The sequence below is a fragment of the Pezoporus wallicus genome, unplaced genomic scaffold (assembly GCF_028554395.1).
Source record: "Pezoporus wallicus isolate ANWC-B61680 ecotype Strahan unplaced genomic scaffold, APGP_CSIRO_Pwel_v1 contig_6382, whole genome shotgun sequence".
Classification (NCBI taxonomy): Eukaryota; Metazoa; Chordata; class Aves; order Psittaciformes; family Psittacidae; genus Pezoporus; species Pezoporus wallicus.
The window spans coordinates 925528-947020 of record NW_026638015.1 but is presented as its reverse complement, the minus strand read 5'-3'; the positions used below and the strand labels follow the sequence as shown (position 1 = coordinate 947020).

The following is a 21493-nucleotide window of genomic DNA, read 5'->3' as shown; positions in this document are numbered from 1 at the left end:
AAACGAGACAGATTTCAGAGTGCATTGTGACACCTGCACTGTGAGGCAAGAATAAAGACTTCCCAATCACACAGAGAAGGAAAGTAGAAAGAGAAGAGGAACTGGAATCACATCCCCTTGGCATAAGGCAGGTTCCTTTGGAAAGATGAGGGACTGAGCCTGACTCTTCTGCTGGAAGCTGCTGCCCAGAGAAATACACCTCCACCTGGGCAGGGGATGGAGCAAAAAGAGTTTTGGTCTCCCCAGTGTATCAGAGTAACTAAGTCAAGAGAATTACTCTATAGCTGGGATTTGTCAGCTTCCAAATAACAAAATGTTCCCTTCAGACATCAGTCTTTCTGTAAATGAAAAGATTAAGTTCCTTTCAGATATTAAAGTCTCATGTCAAGTCAAAGCAATGCCTAATTGCTATTATGCAGTGACTGACCTGCAGTCTCACCTCTCAAAAGTCACGGCACAGGAAGGACTGAACAGTCTGCAGGAGCTGCTGTTAGGTGTTGTGCAGATGTCTGAGGACTGACTGTTTTCTCCTTCTGATACCTCTGCCTATACTGCCCCTTTGCAGCTGGGTGACCTTCCTCTGAACCATTACTTACTATTACCTGGCCAACCATAAACATGTTTTACCTACACAAATGCCTGGTCCAGGCCATGCCCAATACGGGCCATACCCATACTCATGGCAGTGAGGAAGGCTTCCAGAGAAGGCTGGTCTTTGTCCCGACTGAGGACCCAGAAGGTGAATGAGTCACGATGGCTCAGTGGAACATGCATCAGCAAGCTGTCATCCCTCAAACCTTGGCTGAGCAACAGTCTCATCTGCAAAGCGCTCCAGCTCCCAGTCCACATAACAAGGGAGCTCTCTTTCACACATACCACATCAAGAACAAAACCAGCCCTGAAGTGAGAAATCTCAGCTAAAACCACAAAACCAAAGCCCAGAGATAAACCCCCTTCTTCTAAAGCCCAGTGTCAAAAAAAGTGGCAAAAAGCAACCAAAGGGCATTGACAAGATACTCACAGCTCCAGAATCATTTGCTGTGCCTGTCAGATAGGGCAGATGAGGTGTTTAGTACAGTGCTCCAAACACAGCAGCACTCCCTCCCCTCCGGCTGCAAACTTACCACACCAGGGCACTCCTCTTCTTCCTCTAGGAAGATCTTCTCTAGCACCAGGAAGGTCAGGAAACCAATGATCACCCAGAGACCCAGTAGCTTCTGCTGCTGAAAGCTCTGCTCTTCTGCGGGACAAGAGAGAAATCTTCATGACACTATCAAGTGCACAGCATCTCCCACGTGTGAGCCCATCCTGCCCCAGACAGTTTAACCAGCACTTCCAAGACATAAACAACAATGGAAAGACCTCCTGTGAGGAATAATGAGCCAACATATCTCAAAGCAAATTAGTTTAACTTGCTCACTCTTGACCTAATAGATATCCTCATCTTGGAAACAGAGCGAGAGCCCCCTTTTGCTTCAATTGTGCAATCCAGAGCATTGCCTGACAACACTGGGAATTTCACTGAGCTCCAGAGGCAAGTGAAGGTTACATCAACAAAAATCCTGCAGCTGCAGCTATTGAACAGCAAGCCTTGACATGAAATCTGCCATTAGTGGAGCTACAGACCCACCTTCCCCTTTCTGCCACACCTGCACAAGTTATGAAGCCCAAAGCTATAAACTTTCGTTTCAATTACAGCCAAGCTTGTGAGATAATCACCCATTCAGCCTGGCTGCAGACATGGAGACTGCACGGCAGTGGAAGAACAGAACGACTCTGTAATGGGGCTTACATGGGTCAAGGAAACCTTTATGCTTTGGGACAGCCTGGCAGAAGCAAACAAGCTAGAGCAGAAAAACAGAGTAATTTGGGAACCACTGTAGAAAGGGGGGGGAAAAAAGCACAGCAAGTTCTGCTGGCAGTGCTAGAGCCGAGGAAGAAAGGGACCAAAGGCCCAGCAGATTTGAAATCCCAGGACACAGGAGCAAGAAAGCCTGGGAAACCCGGCGTATCCTCATCCCCTCTCTCATGTTCTCAGTGGGGAAATGATTCCTCAGTGTCTCAACAGCTGGGATGCAGCAGCACTTGCCTTCTATGCCATTGGTTTGCTGAAGCGGACAGATACAATCATTACAGGTTTCAACAACCCTTCTGACGGGTGAAGGAGATACACAGACACCACAAGCTATGTCCCAGCCCAAACAGTGTTCAGCTCATTGGCAGACAGAGGTTTCCATCACCTGCATTTCCTTTTTTCTGCATTTCCATTTTCCTTTTTACCATGGTTTTGTAAACTATTTTCCATGAATTCTCCTTGAGCAAAGACTGGGAGGGCAACACATTTGGGCTTCCATAGATGGAAGTATCCAGTGGAGAGGCCCCAGTTAGTCCCAAGAAACAGGCTCCAGAAGCAACACTGTTATAGGGACAGATTTATAGACAAGATGGACCTGATGGGGCAGAACCTTGGGTGCACGTGTTCATGTACCAGACCACTCACACATTTATAACTTCCCATCAGGTTAAAGAAGCATCCCCTTTCTTTACAGTAAGGACCAAGGAAAACCAACAGAGATTTACAGGTGTCTAAAACAAGATAGGAAAAGTTGATAGACAAGAAATCCATCTCAAGGACAGAAACAAAAAGAAACCGTGGCCAATCTCAGAATTTTCAGAGGACTGCAGAGTACAAAGATGAAGTATCACATGTGTTTTCAAGATGGAATGTAGCAGTAGGCATAGCACAGACTGCTTCTAGGCACATAAAGCTTTCATACCTGTCGTTGTACTGCACGTGTAGGCCCAGGCTTCAGGAAGCAGGTGCAGAAACACATTCCCCAATAGCCCACCAATTGCAAAACTCAGCAACTGCTTCAAACGGTGTGATCCAGCTAAAAAAAAAACCAAACCAAACACTGATCACAACTCAGCAGGAGCCAAAACATCTCCAGCTGAGATTTTGCACAGAGGGACCTATATTAGAAGCATCTGCAAAGCAAGCTTTCAAAGGAGAGAGCACGGAACAAACAGCTGGAGTCCCTGCACCACTTGGCTAGGACATCACTGAGTGGGAGGTTCTGAACCAAGCAGGGTGCAAAACAAACAATACCCTTTGTACAAGCTTCGTCCTGGGCTTGCATTTGTCCAAGGACTCCCTGTCAAATTTGTAGGTATGGACTAAAGCATCAGAAAAGGACTGTCTGTTTTAGAGGACAGTATTTCTGTGACAAGGTCCTGTTCATCACTGTGTCATTTAGTAACAACCCAGGACTTGTGGCTTCAGAAAGGCTAAGGCGTGTAGCAGGCTTACCTTCTGACCGCAGAGCAGCTCCTGTCTCAAACGGGATCACCAGCAAGGGGAAGACCCCACTCAGCCCCACCATGAACGAACCGATGAGGGAACAGATCCAGGCATCCAGGCGCTCAACGCTGAAAAGGTTCCCCAAGGATGGTGTCTCCTTCTCACACAGAGGACCAGAACTTGCAGCAGCATGACCTGCCGGGATCTGCTGAGCTTCACAGGCCACGATCAGGAACAAGGAGAGTGTCCCGTCAAGCAGAAGCTTTTGCTTTGTCATCGCTAAGAGGTCTCAGCCGGGCTGGCCAATCTCTAAAGAGAGCAGAGGAGAGCAGTCCTGACAGAGTCCTGGAGATTCCCTCCCAGCATCCCAGAGGAAAGGCCTTGGTCACACCATCCCCTCCCTCAGCATCCTAGCACAGGTAACAAACATCTGAAACTCTTCCTGATTTCAACACAGCACTAAAGAACAGAGAGGCTGCTTAGGTGTATGAAACTGCACATGAAACATCTTTTAAGTCTGGCTTTCAGCATCTCCCCTCAGTGAGCTGGAATAAGGACTTCCTTATGTGTCCTGAGGCTTCAGTGAAAGGTATTGTCCAGAGATGCTACCCAGGTAAATCTACTCTTTGCCACGGAACAGCATCCATGTAACAAATGAGGATGCAAGACAGGCAACCTAACAGAGGTCTGTGAAAGCACGAGTGGTGTAAAGATGGTGAACAGGGGTCAGTTATTCACCATCTCTTCAGTTGTTCAGTACTACCAGCCACCACGTGAAGCCAGTGAGGCTTCAAACAAATGTGACTCTTCATCAGCACGTAGCTTGTGTGGTAGCTTCTCTGATGTGGAAAATTTTACATGGGTTACACAGAAACAGGACAAGTACTAAAGACAAATCTCTTGATTGCTTATGGTTAGACAGCTCACATCAGACTCAGGAAATACCCTTATCTGAAAGGAGCTGCATGAGTAGCTGGAAAATATCATATATACTTGTCCTATCTTTATTCTTTTGTGGAAGGGCATGGGTTAGATGGTCTCTTAGTCAAGACCTGCACAGCTGTTACTAAGAACTCTTCAGTCACAAGAAAACTGGAGAGAAGTGGGCATGTTAGAAGAGGTAAATAAGGATAATTACACTCTCACGGGCAATCAGGAAGGAAAAGCAAATGATGCAAAGGCTGAAATGCAAACACTCCTTCAGTCTCCAGAAGAAAGAATGAAATGTGACAAGCAAGATTAATTTGGAAATGGGAGAAAAGAGCACGTTAGAAAAGAATGGCTTAAAAATGTTCACAGAACAGCTTTAGATTGAGAGGGAATAATGGCATTCACCTGAAGGCATGTAAGAAACCAGTCAAAGTAATCTCTGAAGCGTTAGTGACCATCTTTGAATAGGGAAGGCTACAGGAGGCTGGAGAGCATCATGCCTCACCTACCTTTATAAAAAGAAAAAAAAAAGGTGGCAGAAGACTTAAGAAGTTACAGACCAGTAACTTCAATCCTCTGACAGACTCTTGATCAAGTTAAATGATCAGTTTGTAGTTACCTATAAGATAAGAAAGTAATAAAGATAGCAAAGCATTAAGTAACAGCCAGACAGAAAGGGGGCTGACACTATCAGGACAAAATTCAAGGTGCTGGAACCAACCTAAGGGCTCAATGCAGCCCAAAAGGGCAGCATTGCCCCTTGTCCCCCGCTCCCTCATGAAGCATCAAAGCATCCCCTCCCCATGCTCACACCTGGCTCCATGAGCACAACAAACTAGCAGGAAAAAACTATGTATTTTTAAAGGCTTCAACTTTTCCCAGTTTCAGTCCCTGAACTAAATCACTGCAGGAGGAAGGCCCAGCTGCAGTGAGTAATCAAATATTAAAGGACAGGGCCCTGTGGCTCCTGTGGAGGAGAACAATGAGCTCCAAGCACAGTGAGCAGAGACATCAGGAGCAGGGAGGATGCAAGAAGGAACCACATTTGGTGGCAAGATAATGTCTGATCAAGTGCAAACTCTACTGACCCATACAAACCTCATCACTTTTCTTAACTGTTACTGTTTCACAAGGAAAAAATACTCTCAACATAGCAAGTTCATGGGTTTGTAGCATCTTGTTGCAGTGCTTTGATGTGGCTGCAGGAAACCAACTACATATAGCATACCATGAAACAAGCTCAGCAAAGATCATACAGTACAGTATACTAAGCGAGAGAAAAAACAGGAACACCAATGTGCCACCAAAAAATGCACACATGCATTACATCGATTCAGAAATTAATTCCAAGGCAGTACAGCAGGCAAATGACATCCTGGAACATGTTATTCTCCCTGCATTGTACGTGTGACGCAGAAGCAGTGATTCCATTCCACTCCACAGACGTGAGACTTCAGCCAACAGCCTTTACCCACCCTCACTTACTCCTCTTTATAAAATAGATGAAAAAGATCAGAGACACTGCAGTGGAAAGAAAAAATCCGAGTGTAAAAAGCATGACCTGGGAAAAACAACTGAAGGACATGGGTATGTTTAGTCTTAAAAAGATAACACTGAAGAGAACAGAATGGTCTGCATACAATAGAAATCACAAGAAAGGGGGAAAGTGCTCAACTCTTCCACGTTGTAGCATCAGCTCAAATAGTAAACGAGGTTCAGCCTGGATATGAAGAAACAAATTTACATGGTGCCAAAGTGGTGATACACTGAAACAGATTATCTGCGATACAGAACTTCCAGCACCCGGATGGATTTTGTTCCTTCTTTTGAGGAAAAGGGTAAATACCTGATGCAGATGCTATTTCATTGCAAAGACTAAATCCCTTCCTGAAGTCCCTCCAGCCCTACACCTATAATTTGATGTAGACTGGTGGGATCCTTGTTCCACTGGCAGGACCCTAGGAAAGGAGGCAGGTTTTCAGCTGTCAAGCACTATCAGTACAACCACTCCAGGCTCTGAGCACTGATAATGACTATGAGGAGAGCCCTATGAGCTGCCCTGTGCCCAGTGTCACCCTATGAATGTACCTGGGAAGCTGCCAGGCCCTCTCACTCCCCTTACAGGGATGCAGGCTACCCCCAAAGCTACGCAGACACACACAACTGTGGTAATAACTATGCCATAGAATCCTGCACTGGAAGCTCTTAAAATGTTACCTGTCCCCTACCATGGTACCTAATGGGTAGTTCTGTCCCAAGTACCAATGCAAGCTGAAGCTGTCAGCTACACAGGCATCTGTACAGGGAGGTGATGGGACTCTTCAAGCACATTACACCAGCCACAGCCTTCTCTCTGCTTACTCGCTGCTGCATAACAACCTGCAATTAGAGAATTTCCTGCTTTAAAAAAAGACAGGCACCCCTTCCAACTCCAGAGCAGGCCTGATGGACACCCTCTTCCTTTATGACTGTTTTAGACCTGGAAAATGACTGAGGACAGCTTATTTGTAAGGAACAGAGAGAAAAGGATATTTAAAAATCAGGATTTATACAACCATGCCTGTGAAGAGGCAACAAACACACGCAGCAAAATGACTGCTCTCTGCAGCTTGGCAATGATGGGAAGTGGCACAAACTGGCCTCTTCCACAACCCTGTTGTCACAGCTTTTGAGACTCAGTCTGGAAAAGTAATCACTGCAATTGACTCAACAAGTCTGTTCCTTTCACCTCCTTCTCCACCCCCAGCCCACATCTGCCCCAGAGGACACCTGACAGGGTCTTTAAGACCAAAATCCTGGAGAGAGAAGCAGTAGCACACAGGACACGGGGCAAGCCCAGGGCTTCAAAACCAGGCTGCATACCTGGATCATGTCCTTCTCCCAGCAGTGAAACAGACCAGATTCCTCCAAAAAGGGGCAATAAATGAGCATAAAGGGGTAGAAAAACAATTCCCCCAATCACATTTGTGTTGGTCAACCTTCTGTGGCCCACAGGTCTGTCTTCTCCTGTTATTCAAGGGAAAACCAGTACATTTCTTGACACCTGTGCTGCCTGACTGTCATTACCTCATGGCTCAAGAACATTCTCATATCTCATGTAATAAATTCCTGATGCTCATAAAACATCTACAAGGAACTTGGGGCATCACCCAGGACACACTGATCTGATCTTTACACCCAGATAATTATTTAGAGCATTATCCCAGCATTTGCTTTTTTCCTAATATATCGTAATCACTTGCTCAACAAAATGCACTTCTGATCTCTATAACCCCTTTGCTTCTCTATCACATTAGTACACACTCCTCATGAGATACTAACTTGACCTAACGGTTGTGAAGTCTCTCAATTCAAACCAGCTGCTCCTAAGACAAATATTTAAAAGGAAGAAAAGGAGCAGTTGGGATGTAGTCCTAGGACAAAAAAAGCTCAAGGGAGACAATAATACCCTGCAACTAAAGTGCAGAGGGTGGAAGAAGCCTTTACCTACGCCTGATTTTAGACAACAGCTTCTGGTTTAGGAACTCAGAGAAGGTCTGGAGAAATTTCTAGAGAAAGTACCTGCAGGTTCTCAAAGATGTCTGTGGTCACTGAGGCAGAGACACAGCCAGGTTTATAGAGATACATCCTTCTCAAGAAGAGTATAGGATCTATTTAAGGACATGCATAGGAGAGAAAACAGCCAGTGCATCATTTACTCGTTGGTTTTGACACCACCATTTGGGACCACAGCTCTCAGCCGGGTCAGATCACAAGCCTGGCACCATTAGGTTAGATTTAGGTTAGACATTAGGAAGAAATCCTTCCCTGTGAGGGTGCTGAGGCGCTGGCACAGGGTGCCCAGAGAAGCTGTGGCTGCCCCATCCCTGGCAGTGTTCAAGGACAGGTTGGACAAGGCTTGGAGCAACCTCCTCTAGTGGAAGGTGTCCCTGCCCCATGGCAGGGGGTTGGAACTGGATGAGCTTTAAGGTTCCTTCCAACCCAAACCATGCTTTGATTCTACAATTCAGGAGTCAGATCTGCTCAGCTCCTTCAGCAACAGCCTCAGCACTGGAATAACCATGAGGTCTTCCCAGCTCAGGAAAAACAAACAAATGAGATCTGCCATTTACACGCTCCTGTGTAGGGGCAGCCTGCACACCAAGGCAGAGGAGCTCCTGTCCTCCTCCCTGGTGGCTCTGTAGCAGGCAGTGCCTGAGAGAGCACGGACGAAGCTCAAAATGCCAAAGGAAAAACCTACTGGAAAAGAGAAAATAAAACATTGACACGACGACGATTCCTGCAGCCACCCACCTCCTCCCCTCCGAGACACTGCCTTTCCAGACCACACAGCTTCGTCAGTCTCAGCACAATTGCTCATTGCCACACAACGACATTTTAGATGTTGTTGGGGGGGGGAACATGAAAAAGAAAAGGCTTTTTTACAAGTGTTTTCCCTGGAAGCCTGATTTTACAGTTGCAAAAGAGCACTGCATGGAATGGAAAAAAGTTATTTTCCAGGGAGGAAGCATACTTTTCAGCCAAAAATTTCTCCACGAGCCACCTCCCTCCATTAGCCTTGTGGAGAGCTTTGTATTCCTCCTGGAAGCCCTGACCTCGGCTGAGGCACACGAGGTCTCCAGCTCCTCCCCGAGCATTCCTCCCTTAATCACTGCCCACCTTTAGGACCGCACTGCTCCGCTGGGACCCTTTCCCCTTTCCCTCGTCTCTCTCGTCAAAACCACTCTGCAGAGACACTCGACTACTGGAAATCATGCACATCGCAGCGGGCACTGCCAAAGGCTGGAGATGCACAGGATTAAGAACGATAGGGTGTCCAGATCACAACAGAATACAGACCCCGCGCAAACCTAAGAGCTGGCAAGGCAGGCAGTTAAAACGCTGTTCAAACACTGTTCAAAAGTAGTTTGCGAGACAGCGACTCCTTCCCCATTCTTCCCAGCACGAAAGAGGGAAAGTCTCCGATCGGGCAATGGCGTTCACCCCAGGGCTGGGTGGGATTTCTCCTCCCAACCCATCAACCGCGGCAGCCTGGGGCAGAGGCCCCAGCACACCCGGGCCCGGCTCCGGTCCGCAGGGGGTTAACGGCGGCCCCGCTCCTGTCACTGTTCCGACACCACGGCAGTGCTGAGGCCGTGATTTACCCCGGGCCGCTATTTCAGCCTCCCCCCAAGGCCCAGGTGCGGTCCCAGCGCCGAGACCCCCCCGCGATTTCCAAAGCAAACACTTCCCAAACTTTCTCCGCTGGGGGGCTGAGCTCCCGGCCCCGGCGCGCCTGCCGCGGAACCCACACGGCAAAGGCGGCTGCACCGGGGGGGAAGATGCCGGTCCCGGAGCCGAAGAGGAGCCGGGAGCGGGCGGCGGGGAGCCCGCGGCTCCCGGCAGGAGCAGCCAGGCCAGGCACCGCGCTTCTCAAACTTCCCCCGCGCTCGGCCGGGCCGAGCCCCACCGTTACGGGACTCTGCTCCCTGCGGGCACCGCTGCCGGCCCTGCTCACCCCGTCCCACCTCAGCCCGGGGTTGAGTTGCGCGGCCAAACCCGGCCCCCACCGTTCCCCCTTCCCCGCCGCAACAGCGGAGCGGAGGGCAGCCCGGTGACCCCCGGCTCCCGCTCCGCCAGCCCCCGTTACCGTGCCCCGGTCCGCCGCTGCCATCCAGCCGCGGCTCGGCGCGGGCCTGCCCCGCCCGGCGGCCCCTCGGCTCCGCCCCCCCCCCCCCGGCCGGCCACGTCGGTCCCGGCCTCCCCGGCACCAGCGTCGCCGCCCCGGCGGGGACCCGCTGCCGAACGCGCTTCCGGCCACCGCCGCCGGGGGGCGGGCACCGGCCGCGCTTCCTGCCGGACCCCCCCTGCCGCCCGCTGCGCCCCCCAGCGGCCAGGGGAGGGAGGAGCGGCCCGAGCCCCGCGGTGTCCCGGGGCTCCCGGCCCGCAGGAGTCACCTCCCTCACGCTCCGCAGTGAGATCCCCAGCAGGAGCATGCGGACAGCGGGACACAGACGCGCGCTGTGGGATCCCGGCCGCCCAGAACGCGCCTGTTTTCACTTTGCCTTTTTACTTCGATGTTGACTGCCTGGACCTGAATTGTGTGGCAGCCTGCGCTGAGGTTTAGCCTTCAGGTGTTTTTACATAGTGGAGCAACTCTTAAAACATACTCGCCTGCTCCTTACAGGTTCAGTACAACCTTCGTGATGACACGTGTGTAACCCCGGAGCTCCACAAGCACCAATATACTGTTAGTGGTGAAAAACATCCACGGTTCTGACAGAGGTTTGCGGAAACCTCGGACTAGGTCAGAGAAGAGCAGAGATTTGCTTTACATCCAGGCTGAGCAAGGTTAGAGCTACCTGGTTTCCAGTACAGGCACTTTCCAAAACATACCGAAGGACTTCTTGGTTCCATCTCTTACCATTCTCCCTGCAACACAGAACTTGTTTCTCGCTCCAGTTTTCGGAATGAATCCTATTCCCCAGGGAGGCGCTGCTGATGCTGACGCTTTTTTCCTACGGTTTTGCCCTGGCCTCATTACATCATAACAATGTCATGCCCTGGAGCATGGGAATTCAGTCGGCTGCAGTCGCCTGCACTGGTTTAGCTGCTCTTTCTGCACTTGAGTAACAGGAACACAACCCTATCTACGACCACACTGCAAATGCAGCTAAAGAGAAGCTCTGCCTTTCTCCCTTGCAAGCAGAACATTTATATAGAACCTGAATTCTGAAAGGGAACTTTTAAAGAGAAAGTATTTTGTATTTCTGTTCTCAAATTGTAAGGGTCTTGTGTTCCACAGGGTCATATCCTGATTACCACGACTACAACAGGCTCCTCCTCAGGTATACCAAGCCACGCTGAGCATTTCAGACTGGTGCAATCAATGGTGGTAACACAGTCTCAGAGAAATCAGTGGGAGTTTGCTTCTGACTTCAGTGCTTCAGGGTTTCAGGTTTTATGGCATCCCACCATAAGCCAGCACAAGAAGAACTCATGATGTAATGGGCACTCAGCAGCTCATGTCCCCAGATGGCAGCTGCTAACGCACCAATGGAGCTTTCCCATAGCTGGTGGCTGCACAGTGAATTTGCAGTGGTAGTTGAGAGATCAGTATGGCAAGATCAAGAGTTCAGCAGGATGGATCCATGAGCCAGTAGTTAGATGACTGGAGCCTTCTCCCACAGAGCTGCTTCAGCTTGATTGCCCTCTGGAGGGTTCTGTATTCTTTACTGAATTATTTCCTCAACAGATCAGATTTAAAGGCAGACAGACAAAACCAGACACCACATATCCAGTTTGCTTTGACTTGCAACGGATGTTCTCGCCTCTCTAACATCTTTACTTGGGTATCTCCAGTGCTTACCCTTGCTTACAATCTTTGTGGTGCCTTGGGAGTTTCTTGCCAGAGTAATGGCAATGATGGAATGGAAGCAGCTCCCCAGAAGAAAATGTAAACCCATTAACACATTGTGGTTCAGTGGCACCCATGAAGACAGAGGTGGGTTCAGCCACAAAAGCCCAGAGATACCAGTGAAGTTTGGCACATTTTGGGATAAATAATTTGTTTACTGATAAAAAATTCACTCAAAATTATCAGCTAAGGAATGACAAATGCTGCAAACAGATTGATTTTGATCTTTAAATTGTTATTAGTATTTTTTAAAGTCCTACCTTGACAAAGTAGCAGCTATTGGCTGCATCTGCTCTCCGACAAATCTGTTCATAGCATTCAAGCTGAAGACAAAAGGATGGAATGAATGTGAAAGGATGAATGGGAAATGAGTTGTTCTCACTCGCTTGCGGCGCTCTGGAGGTCTCTGGAGTTCGTGGCTCTCAGAGCAGCAGAAGCTGCATTTCTGCAGCGGCACCGCCCGGGGGTGCCCCCCTCCCGCAAAACGCGATGCCCGGGCCCGGAGCTGCTCCCCCGTCTCTGCCGGGGCTGAGCTAAAGCGGGTGGCAGTGGGGAAACGGAACTTCACCAGCGGCAGGAGATACAGATTAACCCGATAGGTTAGATCTGATCTCTCTCACAGCTACTGGACACAAGCAGCTAAACCCACGGGTGACACTACGTGAGAGCTTGGTCTTGCCATCGCAGCTCCTGCTCAGCCTGATGCCTGGGCTCTGTGTGCAGTCAGGGGTGGGGAATGAGAATGGTACGGCTGCACCGGTGGTCGCCTCTCCCCACTGAGGCGAGGCAGGACGGGAACATCCCAAACTCAGGGATGGTGCCAAACCGTCTCCTGGTCACTGTGGAGCTGTGGGAGGCTTTCCCTTAGCCGGGCACAGCCTCAATGGGGTTTAAGCCCTGCGTGTCCATGAAAGCCTGTCGAACATCTGCTTTGGCAGAAGGAAGGGACCATTCCGAGCAGTCTGGCTCCCAAGCCACTGCAGGGGGAGCTGGACTCTTTCCTAAGAAGACATTTTGGCAGCTGAATTTCCACCATAGAACTTGTTAATAAAGGGATCAAGGTGGCTTATGGAATGGGATGGAATGGAATGGAAGTAAAATCATGCTTCCTCACACCTAATAGTGCTCTCTGCACTCCATCTCCAGGACATTCTTGAACATATTTCTTCTTGTTGTGCGGTCAGAAGCTTGCTTCTGAAAAAGGGATGGGACATGAATTGTGCCCTAAAAGTGCACTAACTCCAAAGGGAAGGTACCAGAACAAACTCTCTGGAGAGAGCACATAAAAACATCCCTGGAGGGCCCACATATGTAAGAGTAAATGTTAAGCACTGACAGGTAGAACACTGGCAAGCAGAGAAATAGGGGCAGGCAGAATGTGGATAGGATGGGAAGGTTTAAAAAAGTTCTTCCCAGTAAAGGTGGAAGAGATGTCCAGGGTTACTGGGGAGATTCTCAGAAGTTCAACTGGCCTTGACCTCAAACAACCTGATCTAATTGTGAAACTCTGAGCAGGAGAATGGACTAAGTGCCCCCAGGAGGTCCTTTCCAGCTTAATGTTTTCTATGAGCCCAGGATTCAGAAATAAACAGTACCAAGGGGTATCAAGTGAATCAGAGCGAGACCCCTCCAAGTGTTTGAAAGGAGCTACCCCAGCAGTAGGCACTTTTGCCTGCTGTGTGGTGGGAGCCGAATGCAGTAATGGTACTGCCTGGAAGTCCTGCTCTGACTCATCCCAGGACGCATTTCTGCAAGGCAAAGCAGAAAAGGAGAAGTGACTGCTGAGCCCTGAATGGGGGGGAGGGGAGCTGGCCCCATGGATGCTCAGAACAGGGAATTTTAGTCTTACTCATCATATTATTTTTATATTTGGGTTTTCAGATGTAAACCTCAGTGTTTCTGTCAGCATATTAACTCTGTGTGCACCACAAGTTTGTCTGCTAAGCCCCAGTGACTCCTTTATCCCTGCCTCCATGCACAACTTCCAGCTGTGAGCTTGGTCTGGCCCACTGCACTTCACCAGTGTTTGCAAGGAATAAATGGATTGTTTGGCGAGTGCTAGTTAATCTGGGCAGATTTCAGTGTCATGTTGGAGAAAGAAGATGGGCCTGGTTTGGGAAAGACATAGCCAGAGAGTAGGTATGGGCAGGTGAGTGAAATGTGGCAGATGAGCCATACAAGATATAGAGAAGTTAGAACTGAGATTCATCCTGAAGAGCTGCTCTACCTAATCTTACCAAATGTAAGCAGGAAAAGGAAGGGAAATCTATATGACTGTGTGCACAAGTAGTGCTAAAGGTCTAGGAGAATCTAAATCTCTAGCATGGGTTTGTTCTTTGCTGAGGTTTCAGACATAAACAATGAGGCCACAGTATTACCCAGAAAGCTGGGTATAAGTATTAGTGATGTGTTTGATATATGGTCTTTATCTTGTATCTAAATGTAGGTAATACTGGGTTCTGACCATGAAAGAGGGTTTTCTTATGTTCTTTAGTGCTCAGTAATGAAACCCCTGGCTTCTGTAACCTAACACATCTTCTTCATGTCTCCAGGATAGAGCCCAAACAATGGTTCCTGCCCTTCAGTTGTCAGAAGACAGGCTGCAGTTCAGTATGGATGTTTTGATGTCAGTGTTGCAGACATACAAATACTTTATAACCCACATTCACACTTTCATTCTCTGCACAGAGTGAGATCTACATCTGTCCCTCTTGAGATCATGTTCTGAACGCTGGTGCCAAGATTCACACTCTCGGCTACTGCAAGTAGTGAGACCTGTGCTGCCACTCACCCTTGAGTGCTTCAAGCTCCAGACTGCACAGTGCTGCAGACACTGGAAGTAGAGTAGCCGTCACTTGGCAGAGATGTAATATTAGTGTTTACACTCTAAGGCATGGTGTGCAGAAAGGGTTAAATAGAAGGGGTTAATGGAGTGCAAAACAATCTCCAAAACAGTAATACTGTGATTCAGAACAATGTCCCCCTCAAGCCAAAAAAGACAGAATTTAAGTTCTCCATCTTCTTAAAAGCAGGAGGATCCATTATTCATATTCACCACTCAAATTCTCAGTCCAGGTATTACAGCCTTGTCTAGTTTTCTTCTTATAAGAAGACCACAGCAGTGTAGAGGTCAGCAGTTTACAGTCTCCTTCCAGATCCAATGAATCTGTGCAGTCTCCGTTTGGGTAAAATGCAAAGCTATTCAGTAGGTTGGTACAAACAGTTCTGTAAGAAGACTCGGGAGAACATCTTCTGTTCTGTTTCAGTCTGACATTCTGGAATGCTGTCTCAAAGACAGAAGAAATCTATGAGATCAGGGATTTTCCACTTCTGTTTGTCTAAGGTGACAGAAGTTGTATACAGCTGGCACTAAAAAAAAGTGCAATTGATAGCAAAGTTCATCAGAGGTACTTCAAAGTAGGTGGGGGAAGCCCTTTTTTTTTCTTTTCTAGTTGACAAAGGAGCCCAGGACTGGAGCAATAGTGGGAGTGCCACAGGCAACACTGAAACCGAGTGGCAGACATTATTATGGGGGAGGAATCAGAACATGAATAGCAAAGAGAATTGCCACTGAAGCTCAACTAACATTCACTGTTAGCAGTAATCCCAGTTGTTGGTTAAATAGAACAATTCACACGCAACACCCAAGATGAGCAATCCAGCACATAGCAATGGTTTCCTGGTGCTATGATCAATGATGAAAAGGTGCAGGCAGAAGTAAATTTAGTAGAGACATCAAGAGGACTGATTAGAAGAAAGAAAGATGCAGCCTGGGGCAAGAAAGTTTGTGTGGAGACCAACTCAAACTAAGTCTTAGGAGGAGAAAACTGGGATGCAGGCATAGCATCTCAAAGATGAGGTCTAGAAAGGTGATCTTAGTTGAATCTGTACAGTATCAGATGCAATAGCGATGGAGAAAGATAGGTGGGAGAAGTTCTGAGGTAGAGTACAGCAGTGAGTACTGCCAAATCCTTTTATCGCCCCCCCCAACTCTGCACTAAGTGTTTTGCATTTTATCTTTTGTTTTGTGTTCTCAGAAGCCACTATCAGAAATGCTTTGAATAGCACACAGCACATTTTTTCCAGCATGGGCATTTACTTACATTGAGCAAATACATCTGCTAGTTGGCAAAGCCAGTGGCCCCACATAGATCACAAATCCTGAGTTTGAAAGCTTATCTACCTCCCTCATTCCTTGCTATTGCCACAGACCTCTTCTCAGCAGTCTGGGGCTTTGCTCCCCTAATGCTGGGCTTCTCCTCCACATCTGCCCACCCCTGATAACACAGCTGAGGAGCCCAGAGGAAGTTATACAAGATGCTTTTGTCAACACTCCTTCCCCCACAGACCATCTCCCACCTCCTCTGTTACTGTAAATCGACATCAGAGCTGCTGAATCATGATACAGGAGTCACAAAATGTTATTTATGCTGTAGAAACAAGGCCCCCTCCCTCTCATTGTTTCCTGCCTGTGTCAAAATGGAGTCACTGATTTTCTGTCCTAGCTCCTCTTGCACTGGCACTTCAGGTGAAGCAGGCTGAGTTCTCACCATTCAAGCTACAAGCACAACCAAGATTCTATTCTGACCTGCTAAAAGGCAGCCTTACTGAGCAGGCACCGTCTGGACAGTTCAAAAAGCCATTTGGAACCAATGTCTAAGAGATTTGCCTATAAGGTCAGAGCCCCAAGGGAAATTTTCAAGTGATAGAATGCACATTTAAAAAGTTGGCCTCCCACACACAGCACTTATATGCACTGCAAAAATATTTTGTTAGGGTGCTTAGTTACAATGGGCTTTATTCCTAAACCTGTCAATGGAGCTGAACTATGGTTTGTAACTGGATTCCTAACAAACCAGAGTGTTAAGGAAAGAAAATGGTGCGGTACCTGGAAGGGTTGCATGGATTGACTATGATTAAAGGCAATGGGAATGACTTGGAAAGCATTAGGCAACATAGAAAAAGACAAGGAGGACACAGAAAAGAGAACAAAGAGACAGGAGGAGCCATGGTTGTAGTCAGGGAGACGCTGATGCCCAGAGACAAGAAGTTACAGAGAAATGAAATCTTAAAGATTTACAGGGTATGAGGGTGAGTGATGTCAAAGAGGAAGTCTGAGAGGCCTGGCGAAACACAAGGAAAGGGAGAGATTATAATCAAGCCATCCAGAAAACTTCATGATGATCAACATTTTCTTTGTCATAAGCATTTACAACTTTTATGTGCAGATAAATGCTTTTCAAAGCTGCATTTTCATAGCTTACTATGAGATTTAACCTTCCTACTCTAAACTAGTACATAGACTCCATATAGATTTGCTAAAGTATGCAGGGAAAGTTTCAGCCTTTGACTGTCTAAATAAATGTACCAGGAAAGCACACTTAGAGATCTCTTGCAGAAATCCGATTCAAAACTCTGCCATCACTTAGAGAAATCTAGGAAAATTCACAAATGAATCATAGAATGGTTTGGGTTGGAAAGGACCTTAAGATCATTTAGTTCCAACCCCCATGGGCAGGGACACCTCACACTAGACCATGTTACCCAAGGCTCTGTCCAACCTGGCCTTGAGCACCACCAGGGATGGAGCATTCACAACTTCTTTGGGCAACCTGTTCCAGTGCCTCACCACCCTCACAAGGAAGAACTTCTTTATATCTAACCTGAACTTCCCCTGTTTAAGTTTGAACCCATCATTCCTTGTCTTATTGCTACAATAGAACTGAAAAAAATGACTAATTTCATTCACAAACAAAAAGCAAGTTGTAATTTCTCTCACTTGAATGCTGTTCCTCTGCTGTTCTCTTCCAACTTCTTACTCTACAAGCAGCTTACAAACAGACAAATCTATCCTCAAAAAGAAAATATGAAAAAGCAATAAAGATTTTAGTTCTCTATTTCCTGGCAGTCTTCCCCAGTAACTATGACTCACCTTAAGATTATCAAAATACAGAATAACTTCAAAATAACAAACCAGCCAGGAGTTATGAAATAGTGATTGAAACCATTGATTTTGAACACATTACAGAATTGTTATGGTTGCTATTAGTACTGTAGCAGTAGGTGAGAACAACATTTGGATGAAATGAAACATGTGCAAGAACCTAATTTGAATTCAAAGGAAACAAGAGAATGACAGAACCTATAGGAGAAGTTACTGGAGAGAAAAGAAGACAAATTAAAAACCCAGCTGGTGGCTTGCATTAAACGTGTGATTTAGGTCATGTGAAAAGTTTCCTTTTTAACAGCAAATGACATCATCTCCCTTGCTCCGTTCAACTATTGTTTGGCTCATGGCACACTAAAACACAGGACAAAATTAAAAGTACTAACACTGTCATGACTAAGTTGTAAGTTAAAAACAGACTTTAAAACTCTGCTTACACTTCCCTGTCATGTCCTTTATGTTTCTCATGGTTTCAAACATATTCATCCCAATTCTATTAAGGAAAACATCCTGTTGTACCACTATTACATTAAGGTTTATATGCTATAATGTCATAGGCTATTCTCTCAACAGATCTCAAAAGGTTTTGCTCTTCTTTAGACACAGCATTTTACTTCAAACAGGGCACTGAACATGTACCCCCTCCATGACCAACAGGTAAAATAAAGGCATAAAGAGTGCAAGTGGCCAGGTAATGACTCAAGGAGCAAAAATCTAACCCAGTATCCCAGGTTACAAGCCAGACCCCAAACCACTGTGGACCATACACTTGTATGTTGAAGGCTGGGTTGGACAGAGTCTTGGGTGGCATGTCAAGTGTGAGGTGTCACTGCCCATACCAGGGGGGTTGGAACTAGATGATCTTAAGGTCCTTTCCAACCCAAACCATTCTATCATTCTATGATTCTATGTTGGAACTGGCAGTTCCATTTTCTCTATGAAATCCACCTTTCCACTGAAGTGATTTGGAGGTTACAGGTAACTGAAGTGACATTTTTGCAAGTACATGAGGATTGAAAGAGCACACCAGATGTAGTAGGATGGGAGCTCAAGACGTAGGTGATCAGAAAAAGGAGCACAGCAATGTGGCTTTAACACAAGGACAGGTAAAGGCAAAGGAAAAATTTGGGAGTTTAGACTGTGATATTATTGGAAGCTGCAGCTTAGTCACCTTTCATGTTGGGGAGGAGTTATTTAAAGCTCTTTGTTTTCCACATGGTTTGCTGTGGGACTTTGACAGAAAACACATGGTTTTCTATGTTTGGCAATATGGGGAAGAGGATAGACTGGGCTTAAGAGCCAGGCAAGACTTCAGAGCTCTTATTTTGCCAATGCAATTAGTTTATCAGCTGTGGCTCTTTGAAAAACTTCCATTGAGTATCTTTAGTAATTTGTGACAGGATATAATAAAAGGTTTTAATTTGGGATAGAATATTCCTTGGCACCAAATGGCCATGAAATTAACTCAGTTACGCATGGAACATTTACTTTGGATTTAGTTTTAATTTGGCATTTGTCAGATTATCACCAGGAAATCAGGATGACCCAAGTACAGACTCCTCACCAAGTCTCTAAAATTCAAACTTGTGTTTATCAACTGTTTAATGCTCTCCATTCCTGAGGGACCGAGAGGATAAGCAGATGGTCTGCAAAGCAAAACTAATATTTGAGGCTTGATGCAAGATATTCATTTTGGCCAAGAGGCATGTACAGTCTTGCCTGCTGTTTATTTCCATCACTCAACAAACGAGCTGCAAAATAGCTGTTCCTGGTCTCATCATGTGCCTATCCTAGGATGGGCTTTGTTGAACTTGCTGTAGAACAATAAAGGAACGGTCATTATTTGGATAATACAGAGCAAAATGGTAGTTTGACAGGTCTTTCAACTACAGAGGTTAGGCCTATTTCTGCTACAAGTTCAGATTAGGATAGGTGAGACAGAGACTGATTATCTGAAAAGGCTTTTTCCCTGAGAGGTTATTTAAGCACAAAATCTTCAAGTCCCCCCCATCTGTCATGAAGGAGCTGCTTCTTCAAAGCCTGCTAAAAGGGGGCTGGCCCTGCTAACAGGCGAGGAGATGGTCTCAATGCACTAATGGTTCTTTCCATCCAAATTTCCTGTGTGTGTCACAGCTGCTGGTCTGTGCAGCTGTCTCTGGTTTGTGTTTTTTTTTGCCTACCCCATCTCATGTTTATAGATGGCTTATCATTTTATGCTGCAGATGAGGGTGATGAAGAGTAAGAAATACTACTCTGATTTCTGATCTCAAAGCCTTCCCTCAACAAATATCTCTCCTGTTTGTTTGTAATAGTAAATACCAACACATTCTTACTGAGACAGACTTTTACCCTCGGGCTTTAGGTTTTCTTTTTGCTCTCCAGGACATATGGTCAGGGATTTATCCCTTGCCAAAGGCTTTAGAAGGCCTCACTCCTTGTGAACTCCAGTAAGCCTCACTCTTCCCTCTGTAGTGATGATTTACAGGAAATGCATAAAAGAGTACAATCAGTTTCCATATTTATTCAAGGGGTCCAACAAATTTCGAAGCAGATGTGGAACGATAAGACCTTTTAGTGATGGAGCCTTATGGAAGCTGCCACCAGCCTCTGGGTACAATGAATATATCCCCCTGGGGCATGGTGGGGGGCACTGGTTTTAGTCATGGCAGACTGAAGCAGGTGCTATCACCCTCTGATTCCTTCAGCTTTCTTTCATTTCATTCAGCAGTTCTGAGTCAAATTCCCTTCTCGTCACCTAGAGGTTGAGATAACGGCTTGAGACAAAAAGAAATGATTGATGAAAAGACCATCGCAGCCACTCCAACGCTCACACACTGTGGCAGGTAGTAGATTTGCACTGGTTTGTAAGAGCATTGCTCCATAATTTTCACTCCTCATGCTGCCCACCCATCTTGTGTTCATGTCATCCTCCTTTTCCCTTTTCATTCTTTGGGCAGATAGACCTCAGTTGCTGAGTGTTGCTTCAGTGTAAAATAACACATGGTGCTTGTGGTGTGGGAAGGAAGCTGGCTGTGAGAGATAAAGGTTGAGGTTTAGAGCAGACCGACTGTTACACTCCTGGGGCTTTGCTGCTCTGTGTATAACCTTGGTGTGGCTGGGTGATACAAATCAGCACTACCTTTTCTGATAAAATCCATCTACCAGAGGCAAGCAGCAGCCATACCTCCACAGCTTTTTTGTAGTTCCAAAGGGGATGGGTCAAAGGTTAGTTTTCCATTATATTATTGAAAAAGAAAAGAGACCAACCAAGTTTGGCTGGGGCTCAGAGACTTATGAGAGAAACTGAAGGGGAAAAAAAAGATATCAGAGGACCTGCAAGAAACAAAAGCCTTGGGGGAAATTCCAAGATTGCCAAAGAAAAGAACAGTCACTGCAAATGTTTGTGCAAAACCATCATCTTCTCCTTCCATCCCGCAAAGACTAGTGCAACTCACTTTGAAAGAGAAAGAAAGAATCAAGAGAACAAGCAGAACTTCACCCAGCTACCCCAGGCAGCAAAGCCCCACTGCTTTACTTCACCCAAACCAGCAGGCAGGCAGAAATGCAAAATCATGCCATTTGTGACCTGCAGAAACAAAGCCTAATGTTTGCATGGGTGGGGAGACATAGAGTCAAACTTATCACCAACTGTAAAAAACGCCAAGTAGAAATATGCTGGTTGCTTTAGTTAGTTAGTTAGTTAGTTATCCCTTCTCCTTCATGCAAGCCTTCATTATTTTTTCTTCCCAGGAAATGCAAATCCTAAATGAAGCCCAGCTTCATTGCACATAACTGTAGAGACTGAGACTAATAGTTTCAAAGGCTAGAGACTAAGCCTGATGGTTTTGGAAGATGCTGCACCAAAATCATTCTTTAACTCTTTAGAGCTAAATTGAAATTAAGACAGGAAGCTTTGAAA

General features: G+C 46.5%; 1 protein-coding gene across 6 annotated transcripts in view; it reads right to left on the bottom strand.

Annotated features, from left to right (window-relative positions):
* Positions 1 to 21493, bottom strand: part of SLC39A13 (solute carrier family 39 member 13) — a 42729-nt gene that overhangs the window by 11025 nt on the left and 10211 nt on the right. For 5 of the 6 annotated variants that reach the window (XM_057408876.1, XM_057408873.1, XM_057408874.1 and 2 more), the window contains 3 exons: positions 3311 to 3610; positions 2778 to 2891; positions 1125 to 1240 (listed from right to left, as the gene is read on the bottom strand). In XM_057408876.1, coding sequence (XP_057264859.1) covers positions 1125 to 1240; positions 2778 to 2891; positions 3311 to 3578 — 498 coding nt within the window. In that variant the 5' untranslated portion in view covers positions 3579 to 3610. The remainder of the gene's footprint in view (positions 1 to 1124; positions 1241 to 2777; positions 2892 to 3310; positions 3611 to 21493) is intronic. The other variant, XM_057408878.1, reaches the window with a different exon arrangement.